Source organism: Phyllobates terribilis, unplaced genomic scaffold, assembly GCF_046119375.1.
Source record: "Phyllobates terribilis strain yellow unplaced genomic scaffold, ASM4611937v1 Scaffold_11__3_contigs__length_659146591, whole genome shotgun sequence".
Taxonomy (NCBI): Eukaryota; Metazoa; Chordata; class Amphibia; order Anura; family Dendrobatidae; genus Phyllobates; species Phyllobates terribilis.
The window spans coordinates 167,319,025-167,337,941 of NW_027362771.1; the positions used below are offsets into that span (position 1 = coordinate 167,319,025).

The following is an 18,917-nucleotide window of genomic DNA, read 5'->3' on the forward strand; positions in this document are numbered from 1 at the left end:
GTCGACAAATTGTGTGATTAGACACACCTACTCGCCTCTAGCCCTCTACTGTACCACTATGCCATCTACCTGAGTGTGGGAGGAAGTACTGTATACCGTATATTCTTTCACCTCTCATCTTATCAGGAAAGTTGTTTAAGGAGAGAGAAAACAGGCTGTGGTCTCTTTATTTCATGCCATTACTTGCAGCCTTCCACATAACACAAAAATGGGAAGAAAAATATTTAATTCCGTTCACCAATATCAAATGAGAGCTGCGCCATGAAGGGTGCACTGATATCTGTGTGCTTGGAATTATTCGACAGGTAAAATTCTAGACTTTTCATTAGATTCCAACTAGCAACAAAAAATGTTGAAAATAAACATATAACCTGCTGTAAGTAATAGCAATAGTGCATATAAATACTGATTAGAAGTACTAAGAGGACTCCTTTTGTTACCCATTGGCCCCCCCTCATGATGCACTAGTGGTTAGCTATGGCAGCTGGGACCCTAACAATGACCCCCAATACTGCCATCTTAGGCTATGTTCCCACACGTTGTGTTTTGCAGCTTTTTTTGCTGCAGATTTTTATGCAACTTTTCAGCTGCGTTATGCAGTACCAGCAAAGTCTATGAGAAACCAGAATTCTCTTTCTCTGATCACACATCTTGTGTTTTTTTTTTTGCTTCATATTTTGTGCTTTGGTTGAGTTTTTTGGAAAATAGAGCATGTCATTTTTTTCACAGTTTTTTCACCCATAGGAAGTAATGGGTGGTGAAAAAAAGCTGAAAAAACTTAGGTACCGTATTTTTCGGGCTATAAGACGCACTTTTTTCCTCCAAAATTTTGGAGGAAAATGGGGGGTGCGTCTTATAGTCTGAATGTTGGGGGTGTGTGTATATTTGTGTGGTGTGGGGGAAGCGGTATCGGTGGAGGAGCGGGGCACAGGAGGCAGCAGCTGCCCGCTGCAGCCTACACTGTCCCCGCTGCTAAAGAAAATGAATATTCATGGGGCGTGGGGAGCACTGAATATTCATGCTCCTTAATAGCGGTATACAGTGTAGCCGCGCTGCGGCACCTGCTGCTGCCGGCTATCTCCTGTGCCCGCTGTTAAAGGGCATGAATATTCAACCTCTCTCCATGCCCATGGGCGTGGGCAGGGGGTGAATATTCATGCCCTTTAATGAGCTGGCACACGAGATAGCCCGGCAGCAGAAGCTGTGTGCCGGCTATGAAGGAGAGTGAAGTCACTGCTCCCTGCGCACACAGTCCCGGCGTGGGGAGCAGTGACTTCCGGCAGCTGATCTCTCCTTGTGAGTTGCACATGGCAATGACATCATGCGTGGCTCACATGGAGAGATCAGTGCAGGCAGACCGGACGCAGCGCTGGAGGAGAGAAGAGAGGTGAGTAGGGGTGTTTATTTTTTTTTAATGTGCAGCATGATGGGGATTAGGGGGGCCATGCATACTAGGACAGGGATTAGGGGTGCCATGCATACCAGGACAGGGATTAGGGGTGCCATGCATACCAGGACAGGGATTAGGGCTGCCATGCATACCAGGACAGGGATGAGGGGTGCCATGCATGCCAGGACAGGGATGAGGGGTGCCATGCATGCCAGGACAGGGATGAGGGGTGCCATGCATGCCAGGACAGGGATGAGGGGTGCCATGCATGCCAGGACAGGGATGAGGGGTGCCATGCATGCCAGGACAGGGATGAGGGGTGCCATGCATGCCAGGACAGGGATGAGGGGTGCCATGCATGCCAGGACAGGGATGAGGGGTGCCATGCATACCAGGACAGGGATGAGGAGTGCCAGGCATACCAGGATGGGGATGGGGACCACGTATAAAAGGAAGGGGGGGCGGGATATATACCAGGATGGGGGATATTGTCAGAATTGGGGGACATTACCCCTATACGAGTGTCAGCAGAAGACCCCCCCCCCCCCCCCCTTAAAAGTGCATCATGACCACATTTTTTGCTTAAATTTTTATTTTTTTATTTTCCTCCTCTAAAACGTAGGTGCGTCTTATGGTCCGGTGCGTCTTATAGTCCGAAAAATACGTTAAATTTTTTTGTGTTTTTGATGGTAAAATAGAATGGGGTTCCTTTTTTTCACAGAACTTTATGTACATGCATAAATAGAGACAGAAGGGCGTGAAAAAAACGCATCAAAACCTGCAGATTTGACGCATCTGATTTCCTGCCAGGGATCAGTTTTGTTGCAAATTTCTGACTGAAAAAAACCCACAACATGTGGGAACATAGCCTTACTATTCCTATTGCACTTAACTAAAGGCATGGTCTTAAAAAATACATTTCCTCGTTTTGCTGACTGGCATAATACACTGCACACAAGTATTCCAGTGTGTTATATTAGCGAATGAGCTGAATACATTTCAAGTTTCCTAGAGAGACAAAAATAAAAAGTAAAAAAAAAAAAAGTTTACAAATATATAAAAAATAAAGTAAAAAAAAAACAGAACGTTTTTCTATTTAATCCATATGGTTATTAAAAAAATATTTGATTAATTATATAAAACAATATATTAGAAACTATATTATAAGATTGTCAGCTAATTCTCCCCACTGGTAGCATTACAATGTTAGGTAACAGCACCATTGTGAAGAAGACATACTGTAGATGCCATAGGTAGATATATATGTAGTAAAAGAAAGATGCTAAATAAGCACCGTCACTCCAGTAGAATGCAGCATCAGCCCAGAGGTAAAACCTGCTATTTTATTCATACAGTGTGTTAGAAGATTACATGTTTCGGGCATCTGTTACCCTTAATCAGACCCTAGCATGGCATCCATGAAGTGCTGTGCACATATTCCCTGGTCTCAGAAATTGATCGCATATCTAAGTGATAAGGAATAAATGTCTCCTAGACATGGTTCCCAATGTCTGAGATAAGAAATCCATTCATTGCCTCTCAGAAGGAAACATGAAGTAATGTAGGTGCACTAAATGCTTACAGCATTGGAGGTGATGTATTGTTTTACCATTAGGGCTAAGCAAATAATCAGTTTAAGTCAATAAATTTGCCATTTCAAAAACATTTTAGTATTTTTATCAGAATAATGAAGTTGATGTTAGCTTCTGCCTTTTAAGTGATGCTCATATTGGGCCAAATGTGAGGCAACAGTAGTGTACGCAGTAAGATGTGGTTGGGGTCAGGGGGGTTCTTGAAGCAGTGGAAGTACAGGGACAAACATTATTAATACTCCCAGGGTGTGTCATAAATAATAAATCAATACTTACCTCCAGGACTGGCGCAGTTCCTCCAACCTCAGCGTGGTGGCCACTTTCTAGTGTAGATTATTGGGAGTCTTTTGGGCCATGGTAGACCATGCACTAAGCCAGAACAGCCTGTAAGAAATCTACTTTAAATCCAGATTTAAAATTGAAAATGGTTCTTATGGTTGAAAAAAGAAAAATCACCCATCCCATTTAATTCTTGTATAATTTCTAACCTTTTATATTGAATTTTTTTTTCCAAGGACTCGAGCTCAGTTGTACAGTGGAATCAGTCTCCAAAAGAGCGAAATATTGGAGGTGTTGAACATCAGAACAGCTACGAAGCAGATTGGGATATGATTAACACCGTGTCTTTTAAGAAGAAGCAATTTACGAACGGAGGTCTGTATGTAGATTCACATTGCATACATTAAAGGGGCAGTCCTGTTTCCTCAAATTAAATTTATACTTTTTATATTGCAAAGAAATGTGATGTTCTAAACTATATTTTGTTCCCTTGCAGGTTTTTTAATTTCTATCTCTAGTCATTGAGAGAGAAGCGGTCAGTTGGAATGAGTCATCATCATATGTTCAGGGCTGATTCTTATCCTGTGGATACCGAGAGTGACTCTTCCAATTTAATGTCAGCAGAGAACTTTTAAAGGGTTATTCTCATCTTATTAGGGCCCCGTCACACTAAGCGATGCAGCAGCGATCCGACAACGATACGACCTGTCAGGGATCGCTGCTGCATCGCTAATACATCGCTGGTGAGCTGTCAAACAGGCAGGCTCACCAGCGATCAGGGGAGCAGCGATATCGTGGAAAGAATCGTTCCACGATGTCCTGCTCCCGTTACCAGCCTGCTGCAAGCAGGAGCAGACTGGTAACTATGGTAAACATCGGGTTACTAAGTGCGCGTGTGCCCCTAGTAACCCGCTGTTTACCATGGATACCACTCTGCTACGGTGCGCGGGAGCCTCCGCGCACCGTAGCAGAGTGGTATCCATGGTAAACAGCGGGTTACTAAGTGTGCGCGTGCCCCTAGTAACCCGATATTTACCATAGTTACCAGCCAGATCGTTGGTCCCGCTGGTCACACACAGCGATGTGTGCTGGCCAGCGGGAGGCCAACGACCAAAAAATGGTCCAGGACACTTTGCAACGATCAGCGACCTCACAGCAGGGGCCTGATCGTTGCAAAGTGTCACACACAGCGACATCGCTGGTGAGGTCGCTGGTGAGTCACCAAAACCGTGACACAGCAGCGATATCGCTAGCGATATCGCTATGTGAGACGGGACCATAACACAGATAAAATTGCAAAGTACTTGTAAAAACTTGCAACTTTACAATTTACCACTTAAGAAAAATCCTTTCTGTTCTCAAGAATAGAGAGATTTTAGATTCTATTGTCTACTACTTGTTGTCAAGGTTACCCGCCACCTCTGCAATCTATCAGAGTTTGCTGGCTTCCTATATAAGGAAGCTGTATAAAGCTTTCCAGATCACTGGATCCATCCAGCTTCAGAGCGCTGGTGCTACATAGGCAAAGTTGCCTCCAAATAGAAATCACAGTAAGACTCAAATTACAGTACTTGGTACCAACAATAGACAAGAGAGCTCACAAATTTGGTATCCTATACTTGCTAATAAAATGTAACCTTTAATATATATCTTAAAATTGGACACCGTTAGATACCATAAAAACAACAAACCACATTATCAGTGCACATGAAGAAAAGAAGGGGAGTGCCTTTCCCTATTATGGCACTATCTTACCCTACCTTGCTGCGGAGGTTGGCACCCTGTATCCTGCATAATGGCGCCCCTGCTCACCGACTGCTCACCCTGCTTTCCCTATATCACCCTATAGTGATCAAAAGTTAAAGTGCAAGGTGCAAACAATAGAATTATTTCTGAACCATTAGCAAATGGTAGGGTAAAAATATATACATAAGCTGCTCTGATCAGTCCAATTTAGCAGCAGAAAAAAAGGAGACTGAAGAAATCTATGTTGGTAATGCTTTGTATCCCCAGTATATAACCAATGACAATTTCTTGTTATAGTATGAAGTACAGATTCTCTGAAGAATGATATAAGAAATATGATCATCTAGACCAATAATAGGCAAATGCATAACAGAAATTTAAATGCCAACATATTCCTTGTTAGAATGTTAAATATCAACTCTTCATAGAAAAATGCAATACTTCTTAGGGTAATGATAATCTGTACAGTGTCATAACAGGTTTGGTTAATCAAAACATGATCAGTGTAGCCTAGTCTATACAAGTACAGGCTCAGTGTCATAACAGATCTGGTTAATCAAAACATGTAGCCTAATCAATACAAATGCCAACTCGACGCGTTTCTCCTTTAATTACTACTTGAGTTATACTGTAAAAATTGCAAGGTTTTTATTTCACAGCTAAATAAGTTTTGTCTGGCTCTTATGACAGCTCACTGTGCCTTCACTGACCTGCCTCCTATTTTACCTAGCCCAGCACTATTAGATTCATAATATAAAATAGGAAGCAGGTCAGTGAGGACACAGTGAGCTGTCATAAGAGCATACAGATGAATATGTAAGCAGAGCACCAGATAGAGCGCCCCCCACAGGCCGCCCCGAGCACGAGCATATCATTATCTCCAAACTGAAATTAAAGATTACACAAGAACCACAGGACGGATTTCATCAACCAAGGTATCATATTAATCAGTGTAATGTCCCCACCTGACAGTGTATGTGGTTTACGGAGCACAATCCTGCTGACAGGTGCACTTTAATCTCATAAGTTAAGGTATTACTGTACTGCCACCTTGTACTCCATAGTAGCTCTCCTAAAACCAGTTATTGCCAGTGACTCCTGGTAATGATTGCCAGGGGTTCAATTGCAAATACAAAAAAACAGGAGAAAAGGGATCACGCATCTCTTCCTAAAGAGAATGAATTAGAGAGACAACCATTAACTAATACTCTGGCTGTGGGGTTAAGATATAATAATTGTATCCAAGATATAAATTGTGAACCTAAACCAAATGTATGAAGCACATCCCAAAGATATTGCCATTCTATACTGCCAAAAGCTTTTGCAGCATCTACTGAACAAATGGCTTCCTTCCTAAGTTTCAGAACCCATCGACATATATTTGTGTGCGTAGTGCATCTTGCAGGCATAAAGCCTGATTAATCGGTTTGTATTATGGACAGGATTACACTGGCGTATGTTAATATCAGGGGATCTTTTCCTGGTTTTAGTATGGCCTTTACAATAGCTTCTTGCATATAATTAGGTCATGTATGGAACTTAGTTGATGCCTGGAATTGCTCTAAAAGCCTCAGTTGGAGAATATTCCCAGATTTTTTTATACAATTTCACTGGTATTCTTTCTGAACCCGATTTATTGTTTGCCGTGGGAGTCCATGCCTCTAAGGCTGTGTGCCCACTATGCGTTTTTTAAGCGTTTCTGCTGCGGCAATTCCGCTGCAGAAACTCTTAAAACACGCATGGTAGAAGGTCTGCCATGTTCCCCAATGATAATCCACATGTGCTGTGCACATGCTGCGGAAATTTCCGCTGCGGATTATCATTGCGGAATAATCCGCAGCACTACCAATTAATTTTGCGGAAGCATGGCGTTTTCGCCTTCATTGACTTGCATTGGAACGCATGGAATCCGCATCACTGAATCTGTACATGCGGAATCCATGCGTTTAAATGTGCTTATGGTACCTGGGTTTGGAGAAGAGGAGACTCTCCTCCAGACCCGGGTATCATAGTGCCTGTAAAAAAAAGAATAAAGTAAAAAATAAAATACTTACCTTCTGATGGCCCCCGGTGTCCTTGTCTCGGCTTGCCGGCAGCTCGCGGTAGACTAAAGGACCTGCGCTGACGTCATTTAGTCATGTGATGGGTCACGCGACCGCTGATGTCGGCAGGTCCTTTAGTGTACCACGAGCTGCTGACAAGCAGAGACAAGGACACCGGGGGCCATCAGAAGGTAAGTATAGATTTATTTTTTACCATTCTTTCGGTCACACTATATAAATCCACGCCGGTTGCATGGATTTATATAGTGTGACCAAGTTGTCAAGCACTTTCCAAGTGATACTAAAATCGCTTGGAAAGTGCTTGACAACCCGCATGCGGAAATGCAAGTGAAGAACGCTTCACATCCGCATGTCCCTGGCAGGAAAAACGCATGTACAATCCGCATGTACAATCCGCATGCGTTTTTTCTGCCAGGGAGATGCAGAAATGCTCAGGAAAAATCCGGAGCATTTCTGCATCGTGGGCACAAAGCCTTATAGTTCCTCCTGCTATATAGGAGAGTCTTTATTTGTCTCCGGTAGAGGAGGATACACCAGATAGGCTACCCCTGCCTCATGACACAGTTTAATATGGTATAGGTGTGAATATACACTGCAATTTAATATGTATTCTTGGAAAAATCATAATAAAGCTAGTTTTAACATCTATTTCAATCTATTTTAGAGGTCAGACTCTCAAATAGTAGAGATCTATACAAGTACACTACCTCCTAGCATAATTAGAACAGACTAAGGGCCCCGTCACACTAAGCGATGCAGCAGCGATCCCGACAACGATACGACCTGTCAGGGATCGTTGCTGCATCGCTAATACATCGCTGGTGAGCTGTCAAACAGGCAGGCTCACCAGCGATCAGGGGAGCAGCGATATCGTGGAAAGAATCGTTCCACGATGTCCTGCTCCCGTTACCAGCCTGCTGCAAGCAGGAGCAGGCTGGTAACTATGGTAAACATCGGGTTACTAAGTGCGCGTGTGCCCCTAGTAACCCGCTGTTTACCATGGATACCACTCTGCTACGGTGCGCGGGAGCCTCCGTGCACCGTAGCAGAGTGGTATCCATGGTAAACAGCGGGTTACTAAGTGCGCGCGTGCCCCTAGTAACCCGATGTTTACCATAGTTACCAGCCAGATCGTTGGTCCCGCTGGTCACACACAGCGATGTGTGCTGGCCAGCGGGAGGCCAACGACCAAAAAATGGTCCAGGACACTTTGCAACGATCAGCGACCTCACAGCAGGGGCCTGATCGTTGCAAAGTGTCACACACAGCGACATCGCTGGTGAGGTCGCTGGTGAGTCACCAAAACCGTGACTCAGCAGCGATATCGCTAGCGATATCGCTATGTGAGACAGGGGCTTAAGTGGAAATAATGCCCAATCCATGGTCTCTTGAGGTTATTTGTTCTATCCCTATCTGTGTGTCTCCAGAAGACAAGTGATCAAGGGTGCTTTTCACCTTGGTTCATTACTGCAAAGCCCTTATCTGAGTCCCCAAGACCTCTAACATTCCAGCTCATAAGTGTGATTGTATTTGTTTGCTGATACTTAGGTGTCGTTGCTCTCACATATTCTATGTCACAAATATGTATAGTAAAAAGAAATCCAAAGTTGCAGCAATCTTTAGAACATGACATAAGTACCAGTATTAATCTCTGAAAATTCATTGTACATATCAGTTTCACAAAATGCAAAGTAAACCTAGAAAATTTAAAGAAGAAAAAAAACATTAAGAACACATTAGACAACCAAGTTACTTGCTTGCAACCCCATAGCAAGTGGGGGGCACAAGTCCTCCTTCAAGTAGGGCAAGACCAACACGAATAGTTCTCAAGTAGGTCTGTGAGAAAAGGTCTTTCGAAAACACCACAGAGGAGATGGTGGCTTAGTTTGTCGCAAAGTGCTGCTGCTTCTATTAGTGCCTCCCACTCTGCAAGATCGTGGTTTCTAGTAACCGGTCAGGGGCTCATTCGAGTGGTCCGACACCTCTAAAACAACACAACCAGTCCACTATACCCACAAACCCTCTGAGAGCGGGATCAGTGCATAACGTCTATCCACAGAAAGAGCAGCCTGATATGCTGGCCTATATCTGTGCCAGTCCGTACTCACTGCTGCACCTGAGCATCCTCGCCATGGTCTTACTAGCCACAAACTTTTGAGGTTGGCTTTTGTCTGTAATAGGCTGCAGAGCTCCCCTATGTGCACAATCCCGGAGGGCTTAGAGGTCCCTGTAGAGCAAGATTTGGGGGTTATTAGTCCCTAGAGCAGGATTTTTGCAGTAGCGAGTCCGTGCTGCTGCCCACTTGTCTTACTAGGCCACACCTCAAGTTTTTATATATTAACACCTGTCTGCAATGTCCCCATTTGTTACTGTGTCAGTGGGACAAATGGGGTTTAAAAATCTTATAAACAATGAATGCTGTAATAGTCTGCATGACCACAGCTTCATTCAAGCAGGGAAAGCATGATGGTTTTGGAGGAGGACAAAGCTGGTTTTACTGTGATTAACTGCCAATATTTCCCCCAGCTGTATATGTAATTAAAAGATGCATCTTAATTTCTATCCATAATAACTAATTGAGTAGAGAGAAACAGAAATAAATTAGGTAACAAACAATAGCCTTTACCTGTTGGTTAGTCTGTTAGTGTCCTCAAACTTTCTATCACATAGAAACCATTTCCTTCTTTTCTTATTCCTTTCCTGACTAGAGACCAGATCTAGCTTGTCTGTTCTCCCATTGCAGTAGAAGATTGCTGCAGCAGCAAGCGACCTCTCAGCCTGTTTCCTTATGCAGCGTTCAGATGTTACAGCATAGTGGATGGGATTTGTAGAAAACCCATGCCAACTATGCGTCTCTGTGCACCTGCGGATCACCCGTGGACATCCCATGCCCACTATGCGTCTCTGTGCACCTGCGGATCACCCGTGGACATCCCATGCCCACTATGCGTCTCTGTGCACCTGCGGATCACCGTGGACATCCCATGCCCACTATGCGTCTCTGTGCACCTGCGGATCACCCGTGGACATCCCATGCCCACTATGCGTCTCTGTGCACCTGCGGATCACCCGCGGACATCCCATGCCCACTATGCGTCTCTGTGCACCTGTGGATCACCCGTGGACATCCCATGCCCACTATGCGTCTCTGTGCACCTGCGGATCACCCGCGGACATCCCATGCCCACTATGCGTCTCTGTGCACCTGCGGATCACCCGTGGACATGCCATGCCCACTATGCGTCTCTGTGCACCCGCGGACACTGACATGTGGCGCGTCTCTCCAGACCGCAGCATGTCAATTTCTCTTATGGAGTCGCTTGTCTCTGCAAGAGAAATCTGATCAGTACAATGTATTCAATGCGGTGAATCCGCATGGTTCAATAACACATTCACCTGCGTTCATATAACGCAGCGCTTTGGACACACACAGTATACTGGGTCCAAAATGCTGCCTGTCCGGATCGTGTGCACATACCCTTTCTCTGCTTAGTGATGATAAAAAAACTAAAAAGAATGCAAAATAATAATTGTATTGTTTGATTATATTTACTGTATTTGGACATTATTTTGGCCTACTGACCTTCCACCTGACATATTACTTCATTTTTTACAAAATTCTTTGTTTTGTTTCTTCAAACTTTTTCTTAGGTGTTCAAAGTCCGATAAATATCCAGAGCAAATGGTCATTCCTCTTCTGCCTGACCGACCTCAAGTCAATTAAACAGAACAAAGAAGGCATGGGCTGGTCTTATTTTGTTTTCTGCTTGAAGGATGATGTTATCCTTCCAGCTCTCCACTTCCATCAAGGAGGAAGTGAGCTTCTGCTTGAGTGCCTTGAAAAATATGTGGTGCTGTGTGAGTAAGTATCTCATTCTGCTTCAGGTCTTTTCCTATTCTCTTTGAAACGCAAACTATATAACTATTAATAGAGCAATGACTATCAGCACAAAGTTTTCTTCTGTACTTCAAAGGTTCTCAACTTTTGATACATAAGGGCACATCTGAGTACATTAAAAAATCAACATTTAGAAGTCACGCGGGGATAATCTAATTGTGTCTGGTAAATCATTCATCAGTTCTTGCAACTTGTATGGTGTCTCCACTGCATTACTGAACAGTAAATCTGCCCAAAATGCAACCCTCTCTTCAGTTTTTCCAACCTTAAATTCCTTTGCCTAACTTTTAGCAAGGTTCGAGGATATTGAATAGTTGGTAAGAGCGGACTGGTATGCACCACTTCTGTTTTCTGTCTCGCACTTTCTTTTTTTTATATACCTAGTACCGTGGCTGTGATTACATTGTTAATACTTCTTTGTGTCGGCTGAACTAGCAGCTTCTACTCCCCATAATCTATCATTGCTCATCTAAAATATCTATTAATGCTTTGACTGAGTATGTCAGTGATTCTTTTTTTGGGTAATGGTGGTAGAAAAAAAAAAATATATATATTTTTAAGGCTTTGTACCAAGAACAGTATTAATCTCCTATCTACCGGATAGGTGATAGGTGTATAATCACTGGGGTCCCCCCACTGCTTTAATGAAGCTGCGGCCCCTCCGCATTACCAACTCCATTCATTGTCTTAGAAGATGTATGGGGCTGACAGAGTTTGTGGCACTTGGCTATTTTGGTCCATCTATAGATTTTGATTGAAGCAGTTGTGTATGTGCTCAATCACTCCATTCAACCAAGACACACAGAAACTAGTGATGAGTGAGCATGCTCGTTACTCGAGATTTATGAGCATGCTAATGTGTTTTCCGAGTATCTTCAGCGTGCTCGAATATCATGTTGGAGTCCTTCCGTATGCATGATTTGCGACTATTTGACAGCTATAATACATGTGAGGAATGCCTTTTTCTTAGGCATTCCTCACATGTATTAAAGCTGTCAAACAGTTGCAAATCATGCACACACAGTACTCAAACATAACATTCAAGCATGCCGCAAATACTCGGCGAGCACCTGAGCATGCTTGCGAAAGGGTTAACAGAAAAAGCTTGTTCATCACTAATAGAAACCTGCCAGCTTCCCCAGGTCCCCTAAACTGCCCTCATATCTTTATTCAACCCTTAATACACTTTTAAGCAAGCCCCTTTTGGTGGCTCATTGCTTTGTCTGCCACCATAAAAGCATTTTATATATCTTGTTGTGTGACGTGCTAATTAGTGGGTGACTAGTCATGGGGGTGTTTCTCTCCCCAGACTAGTCATCCCACTAATCATGTTATAGTGCCCCTCTAGACGTGAAAGACTTGACTTGCAAGAGCAGCATCACCCCCCTCTTTGCACATTTCTGCCCCCTGCGCACTGAAGCCCAGTATAAGCACACCGGGTTCATCAGCTGTTACCGCTGTCTGTCTGCTAGAGGCTCTCTCATAGAGGACCTGTGTTTGGGAGAGACAGCCAAGATAGAGGATTGCTGAACCATCACTTGGCTGACAACGATCTAATGTGTATGGTGGGTTTTAGAGTGGGACCCCCAATGATGATGATGCATTTATCATCCCCTCTTCATGATAGGTGATTTATGTTGTCACCGGCACCCACCCAAATTTATCAGTCACTTAGTGCTCTGAGAAACACTAGTGTCATATCCATAGCATCTACACATGCTGCTGCTGCCTGCTATCTAACAGGGGTCTCAAACGGCCCAGCTATACATAGCATGTGTATATATGATGTAATGATACTCCATGTCATTGATGTTTTATTCAGTAGATGTGGAAAGGACTACAGGAATGATCAGTGATATATTGATACAGCACGTTTGTAAATCAGATTGTGACTGGTGAAATAAAGCGCCTTTTCTTCCTTTTGTGCAGTGTATCATATATTGTGTTGTACTAATTCCTTTAATTGTTACTGACATTGATGTGTGTGCCCCCTACTGGGCTCTTCATGCTCATTTCTTGTATCTTCGGTACCTGTTGTTTGTTGTTCTCTCTGAATTTTCTGACATATAACGTTCCTTTTATGTTCGGTCCTTAGTAATAATTTATATTCTGTTGAAATCGGGATCAAAGTGTTGTTGTGAATGAAGTAATTCTGACAATATCAAGCAGCCGTGTCCTTACAAAACACAGACATCTGCAGGCTTTGTAGAACATCCACAATGTGACGTCGGCCGTCAGTCTTTCTTGATTGTGCTGCTCAAGGAGAGAGAATTTGAATAATCTTCAACTTCTTCCCAAATGTGTGGTGTCTCCTGGTAGAGGGATGAAGCTTGGCTTATTTCATGAGGATTAGTTGTGCGTAGAGAAGAGTTATCTTCTGTCTGTAGCGAGATGACTAAAGCCTCAATCAGACGTCTGTGAAACATGGTCGGAGTACAGACTGCAATGCACGGGCCAACTGCTGGTTTCCTTATCCAAAATTCACAGCCTCATAGACAAATATGGGAATGTCAAGTTGGGGCTTGGACACTCGCAGTCAGTCTGTGCATCACTGTCCTTACGCACTGTGAGTGAGGCTTAATCTGTTGCCCCCCTACTAATTAATCTGTCTTTAAAGGGCAGGCCTTTCCTAAAAATCTCACTTGAAGGTCATGTAAATTAAAGCTTGGGTTTATTAATTTCCAAAAAAAAAATTTTTTGTCTGTGTCGTGTGTGTCTGTGTCGTGTGTGTCTGTGTCGTGTGTGTCTGTGTCGTGTGTGTCTGTGTCGTGTGTGTCTGTGTCGTGTGTGTCTGTGTCGTGTGTGTGTCTGTGTCGTGTGTGTGTCTGTGTCGTGTGTGTGTCTGTGTCGTGTGTGTGTCTGTGTCGTGTGTGTCTATGTGTCGTGTGTGTCTATGTGTCGTGTGTGTGTGTCCCTAGCAGTGTATGTACAGACTATGGATACTCACCTACCCGATGGATGAGAGACGCGTCTGCTCCGGTCCCGCGCTTGCAGCATCTGCCGTGAAGCGATCAGCAGACTGTCAGCTGACCGGCTTGTAATCAGCTGACCGGAAGCCGGTTACAAGCCGGTTAGCTAACAGCTGATCGGCTCACCGGCAGATGCTGGAAGCGCAGGATTGGACCGGACCGGACCGGACGCCTCTCCCCTGACATCGGGTAGGTGAGTATCCATCCTGCGCCTCCGTAAAAAAGCGATGGAATTACGCAGTGTGTGAACACCGCTGCGTAATTCCATCGCTTATAATGGGCACACTAGAGAGAAAGCGCAGGACGCAGCTGCGTAAAGAATTGACATGCCAATTCTTTACGCAGCTGCGTTTTCCCGCTGCGTAAAATGACACCGTGTCTGAACGGCAAAGTGAATTTCCCATTCACTTTCCTGGCAGACACAAAGCACATTGCGTATTTTCAAAAAGCACGCGCAAAAAAGCGCGCTAAAATACGCAATGTGTGAACACAGCCTTAAAGGGGTTTTCCACTACTTTTATATTTGAAGACCTATCTTCAATATAAGATCAGTGGTGGTTCAACACCAGGAATCCCACTAATCTGCTGTTATCACCCTCGGTGGCAGGCAGCTGTAAACAGTGTGCATTGTGGAACACAACAGCCCTATTCCCTGATAATTAGCCGCTGACGAGTAATGCGGATAAGCTTTTGTTTTTTTCAGTAGTAGCTTATCTACAATACTCATCAGCCAGTAAGTGTATGGAGCTTCCATCTACCACTCTGTACACTGTTTAAATCCGGCCTGTGCAGGAAGTGATAACTGATTACGGGGGTAACGGCTGTACGAGGAAAATGGATGACACCTAGTTGGTAAAAATGACTGTGGACCAAAAACTGATGAAAACTAGACCATCATACGGCTAAAAAAAAAAAAAAAGGTCCTTTCTGCAGACACAAAAAAAATCACTGATGTGACAATGAGCCCCAAGACTGGCCAAAATCCAGGCCATATCCTGCTGTTTTCTGTATTCTGTATCCACCTGTCATCCTCCGCCTCTGAACTTCGTCTTATTTTTTTCTTAATCTTTAGTAGTCCAGTGACTTTCTATTCCTTTCTGAAGTTCCCCAGGAGGTCCGCGGCCTTTGTCTATGTCATTGAGTAGAAATATGTTTGGAAGGTCTTTGCGGCAGAAAGTTGTGCGGTGACGCCTTGCTCTTTGCATGGAAATCTTGTGTTTGATTTCCTCTCACCTCATAATGCTACCCCATGCTCCTGTTGTGTTGAAAATGAAGAGATAAAACTTATTAAAGATCCTATCTCGCACTTTAATAACACTCAAGGTAGTCCCAGAACAAGTGAAATAAGAAAATTCATTCCTTGCCCCTAGCAGAACAATTGCTGATTATATCAGTATGATTGCATTTAGTTCAAGAGAGTAATATGTGAGTGTTGGAATAGAGCTGTGCACCAGAATAAACATATTGTTTTATGCAGGCAGTCTACTGAGGCATCCTCCGCCTCTCTTATCTATCATGTCTTTGCTTTTTCTGGGGCCAGTAATATTATTAATGTTCTCTTTTCTAGCCTCCCAAAAGCTGTGATGTGCACTGTAGATTGTACGAAGGACAGGAAAACTTATAAGTTAGACCTTGTAGTTCTGGCACTGCTTTTTTAATTTATTTATTTTTTTGGACCCATCACATTAGAAATCAGAATAAAACATTTGTTTAATTGTAGAAACATAAAGAAAATTTAATATTTCTAGGATTACAGTAAGTGTTGACTGATCAGCTGTAAATACTCGGAGCTCGGCCCGAGCATACTCGGACAGAACATACTCGCTCAACCTTGGTGCCTACTTTAAAGTGAATCCGAAAATGACCTGCGCTTTAAATGTATTTTTTGTGCTATATTTATTTTTACAAATGATGGTAATTTTTCACATTAATCAATGTTTTATTAAAAGAAAAAAAAAACTTAAATTTTGCGTTTTTTTTTTTTTTTTTGGAATCTTGTTGCAAAATAGTTTTTTTTTTTTTTTTTGGAAGTTTTGGAAGAAATCTGTTTATTGCAGCCATGTATATTTTACTATGACATGCTGCGGTATTTCAGAGAAAACCTACCGTGAAAATCCGGCCAGGGTGTATGGGTTTTGCATAACTAGTATAAGGCGCCTTTCACACATCCATGTTTCCAGTACGTGTGGTGACCGTTTCCACACGTACCAGAGACACCGACACACGTACACCCATTCAAATGAATGCTATCGCCCTGCGGGGGTCCAAATGGGCTTACTAAGCGATCAATCTCCCTCTGTCAAATTCATCACATGACGCTGTTGCTACTGAAAGCGATATGAGGAGTTACAGTGCTGAGACCCGCACCATGTTCAGTGTAGGTTTTACTCTAAACAAGAGAAAACAATTTGTAAAGTAGACAGGCACCTTTGATAATGAGTCCCAAGGCAGGTCCCTGGCTCCCCCCTTCCATGGTCTCCTAGACTTACAGTTCTGTCCTTGTGTGTGATCATAGTTAGAAACCTGCCAATCAAATAGATCAGGCTAGGGGGAACCGCCGGAACCTGCCTAAGGCCTTTTTCACACGTCCGGATATTTCCGGTACTGGAAAAACCAGTACCGGAGATGTCCATGTGTGTGATACGTGTGCACAACCGTGTGCCGCATCAGTATCGCACGTACCGGAGCTTGGGAATCAGTGTACAGTTAGCGCTGTTCCCAAGCGCCAGGGGGAATGATGGTTGCTTGGCAACAGGGAGGCCTGAGAAAGACCTCCTTGTCTGCTATGTCCCTTAGCCAATCGGATCCTCTAGGGGCTGTTCCTGATTGTCTAAGTGTCAAAGTCTGACAGGGAAGATAATGCACTGACATTTTTTAGGTGTGTGGGTTTTTTTTTTTTTTTTTTTTTTTTTTTTAAAAAAAAAACAAAATCACATTTTTCATATTAAAGAAATGGTATATCTGTAAAAAAAAAAAAAAAAACACCAGAAAAAATGTCAGATATTTGGCATTGGCGCATTCGTAACGGCCCATTTTGGAAACTGTATCCGTTTTCTCCTTCCCACATGACGGCACCACGGAGAGAGGCGATCCGCCCTTCAAGGACAGGAAACCTACAGATAAAAGGGCGGTGCGTCTCTCCCGCATCAGTTGGTTTCCTGTCCTTGACGGGATCCTACAGTCCGGAGGAGGCATACCTGCGGGGTGCCAGAAGATGGACGTCGTGGGATGCCAGGCCCGGCCAGTCCGATCCAGGCAGCGGGAGTCCCCCTGCCTCGGCTGGTGCGGTGTCCTGCGGTGTTTTTTTTTTTCTACTTCCGGGTCTGCCACGTGTGCGCAAGCACGCCGGGTGCCCCCGGATGACGCGGCGCCGCAAGGCATGACTGGGTAGCCAGTCTGCACGGGCGTCCTCCCGCAGATGCGGGGGAGGAGGGGGCGTCGGGTCACTACAGGCACTGTGGGAGGGACTCCCAGTGCCTTAAAAGGCAGCAGAGGATGCCAGTAGCTGCTCATCAGAGCTCTGGCATGCTGTAAACCCCCCCCCCCCCCCCCGATGAGTGACCGAGAGCTGCCTGAGGGTCAAGAGCTGCAGCTGCAGTCGCCACCACCACCGACCCAACGATAAAAGAAGCCGGAAGAAACGGGGCACCAGGACCGTAACAGTGGAAGCGGGCGCTCCGGCAGGTCGTCGCAGCTCAGCAAGGATTCCACTTCAGCATCTTCCAGGAGGACTCCGTCTACAAAGATGGCTCCACCTCCTGAACCGGTACCCGCTCTTCCGTCTGGTTGGTAAGTGCGGTTCGTGAAAGTCCAATTTGTAACTAGGGGCCCTTGCTCTCTCTCTTTTTGTCTCCTATAGGGGAAAAAGAGTACAGGGAAAACAAAAAATAGGACTTGTGCACTATGCACTGAAGCCTTGCCCACTACTTGGGATAAGAGACTCTGCAGCTCCTGCATTGAGCAGACTATATGCAAGGGAACCCCGAGATTTGCCTCTGAGCTTAGAGACCTAATTAAATCACAGGTTGAAATCTTTTCAGGGGGGGCAAAAGGTTAAGGAAAACTAAAAACATATCCCCCGAGTCCAAATCTAGCAGTTCTGATGATGGCGGAGATTCGGACACTTCCATTTCTTCCTCCTCCTCTTCCTCCTCTATTGAGGAAACGGCCTCATCAAGGCAGTCAGGTCTACTATGGGATTAGCTGATCCCCGGCCCAAAAAATCCATCCAAGACGTAATGTTCAGCGGTCTAGAGCAAAAAAAGAGGAGATCTTTTCCACTCAACGAACATGTTCACTGTCTGATTAAGAGAGTGGAAAAGACCGGAGAGGAGGGGCTTCCTTTCCCCTAAACGAAAATACACGTTTGAAGACCCTGCATGTTCCTTTTGGGAAAAAGCACCAAAACTGGATGTTGCTATAGCCAAAGCCTCAAAGAAATACTCCCTTCCATTTGAGGACATGAATGTCTTAAAAGACCCCATGGATAAAAAGGCAGACACCTTCCTAAAGGGTTCCTGGGAAGCCGCTGGGAGGTGGTTAAAACCTGCGGCAGCTGCCACATGTACGGCCAGGTCTTTAATGGTCTGGCTCGATCAGCTTGAATCTCAACTGAGGCAGAAAACATCTAGAGGCACAATCCTTGAAGCTATCCCGGTAATGAAAGGGGCAGCGTCCTTCCTTGCTGACGCCTCTGCGGACTCCGTCAGGTTAGGTGCTAGATCGGCAGGGCTTGCTAACGCGGTTAGACGAGCCCTCTGGCTCAAATGTTGGCCCGGGGATCTACAGACCAAATCTAGATTGTGCTCCATCCCCTGTGAGGGCGAGTTTCTATTTGGGGCCGCCCTTGATGACATCTTGGATAAGGCAGGGGACAATAAGAAGCGATTCCCTATCCAATCTAACACGGCCTACAGGAAACCTTTTCGGAGTAGAAGGTTTATCCGTAGGAAACCCCCTAAAGAGCAGGATAGGTGGGAA

General features: G+C 44.5%; 1 protein-coding gene across 2 annotated transcripts in view; it reads left to right on the forward strand.

The window, feature by feature from the left end:
- TBC1D15 (TBC1 domain family member 15) overlaps positions 1 to 18,917 on the forward strand; it is a 116,384-nt gene that overhangs the window by 22,038 nt on the left and 75,429 nt on the right. For both annotated transcript variants that reach the window (XM_073651795.1, XM_073651796.1), the window contains 2 exons: positions 3,498 to 3,636; positions 10,722 to 10,932. In XM_073651795.1, the coding sequence (XP_073507896.1) occupies positions 3,498 to 3,636; positions 10,722 to 10,932 (350 nt within the window). The remainder of the gene's footprint in view (positions 1 to 3,497; positions 3,637 to 10,721; positions 10,933 to 18,917) is intronic.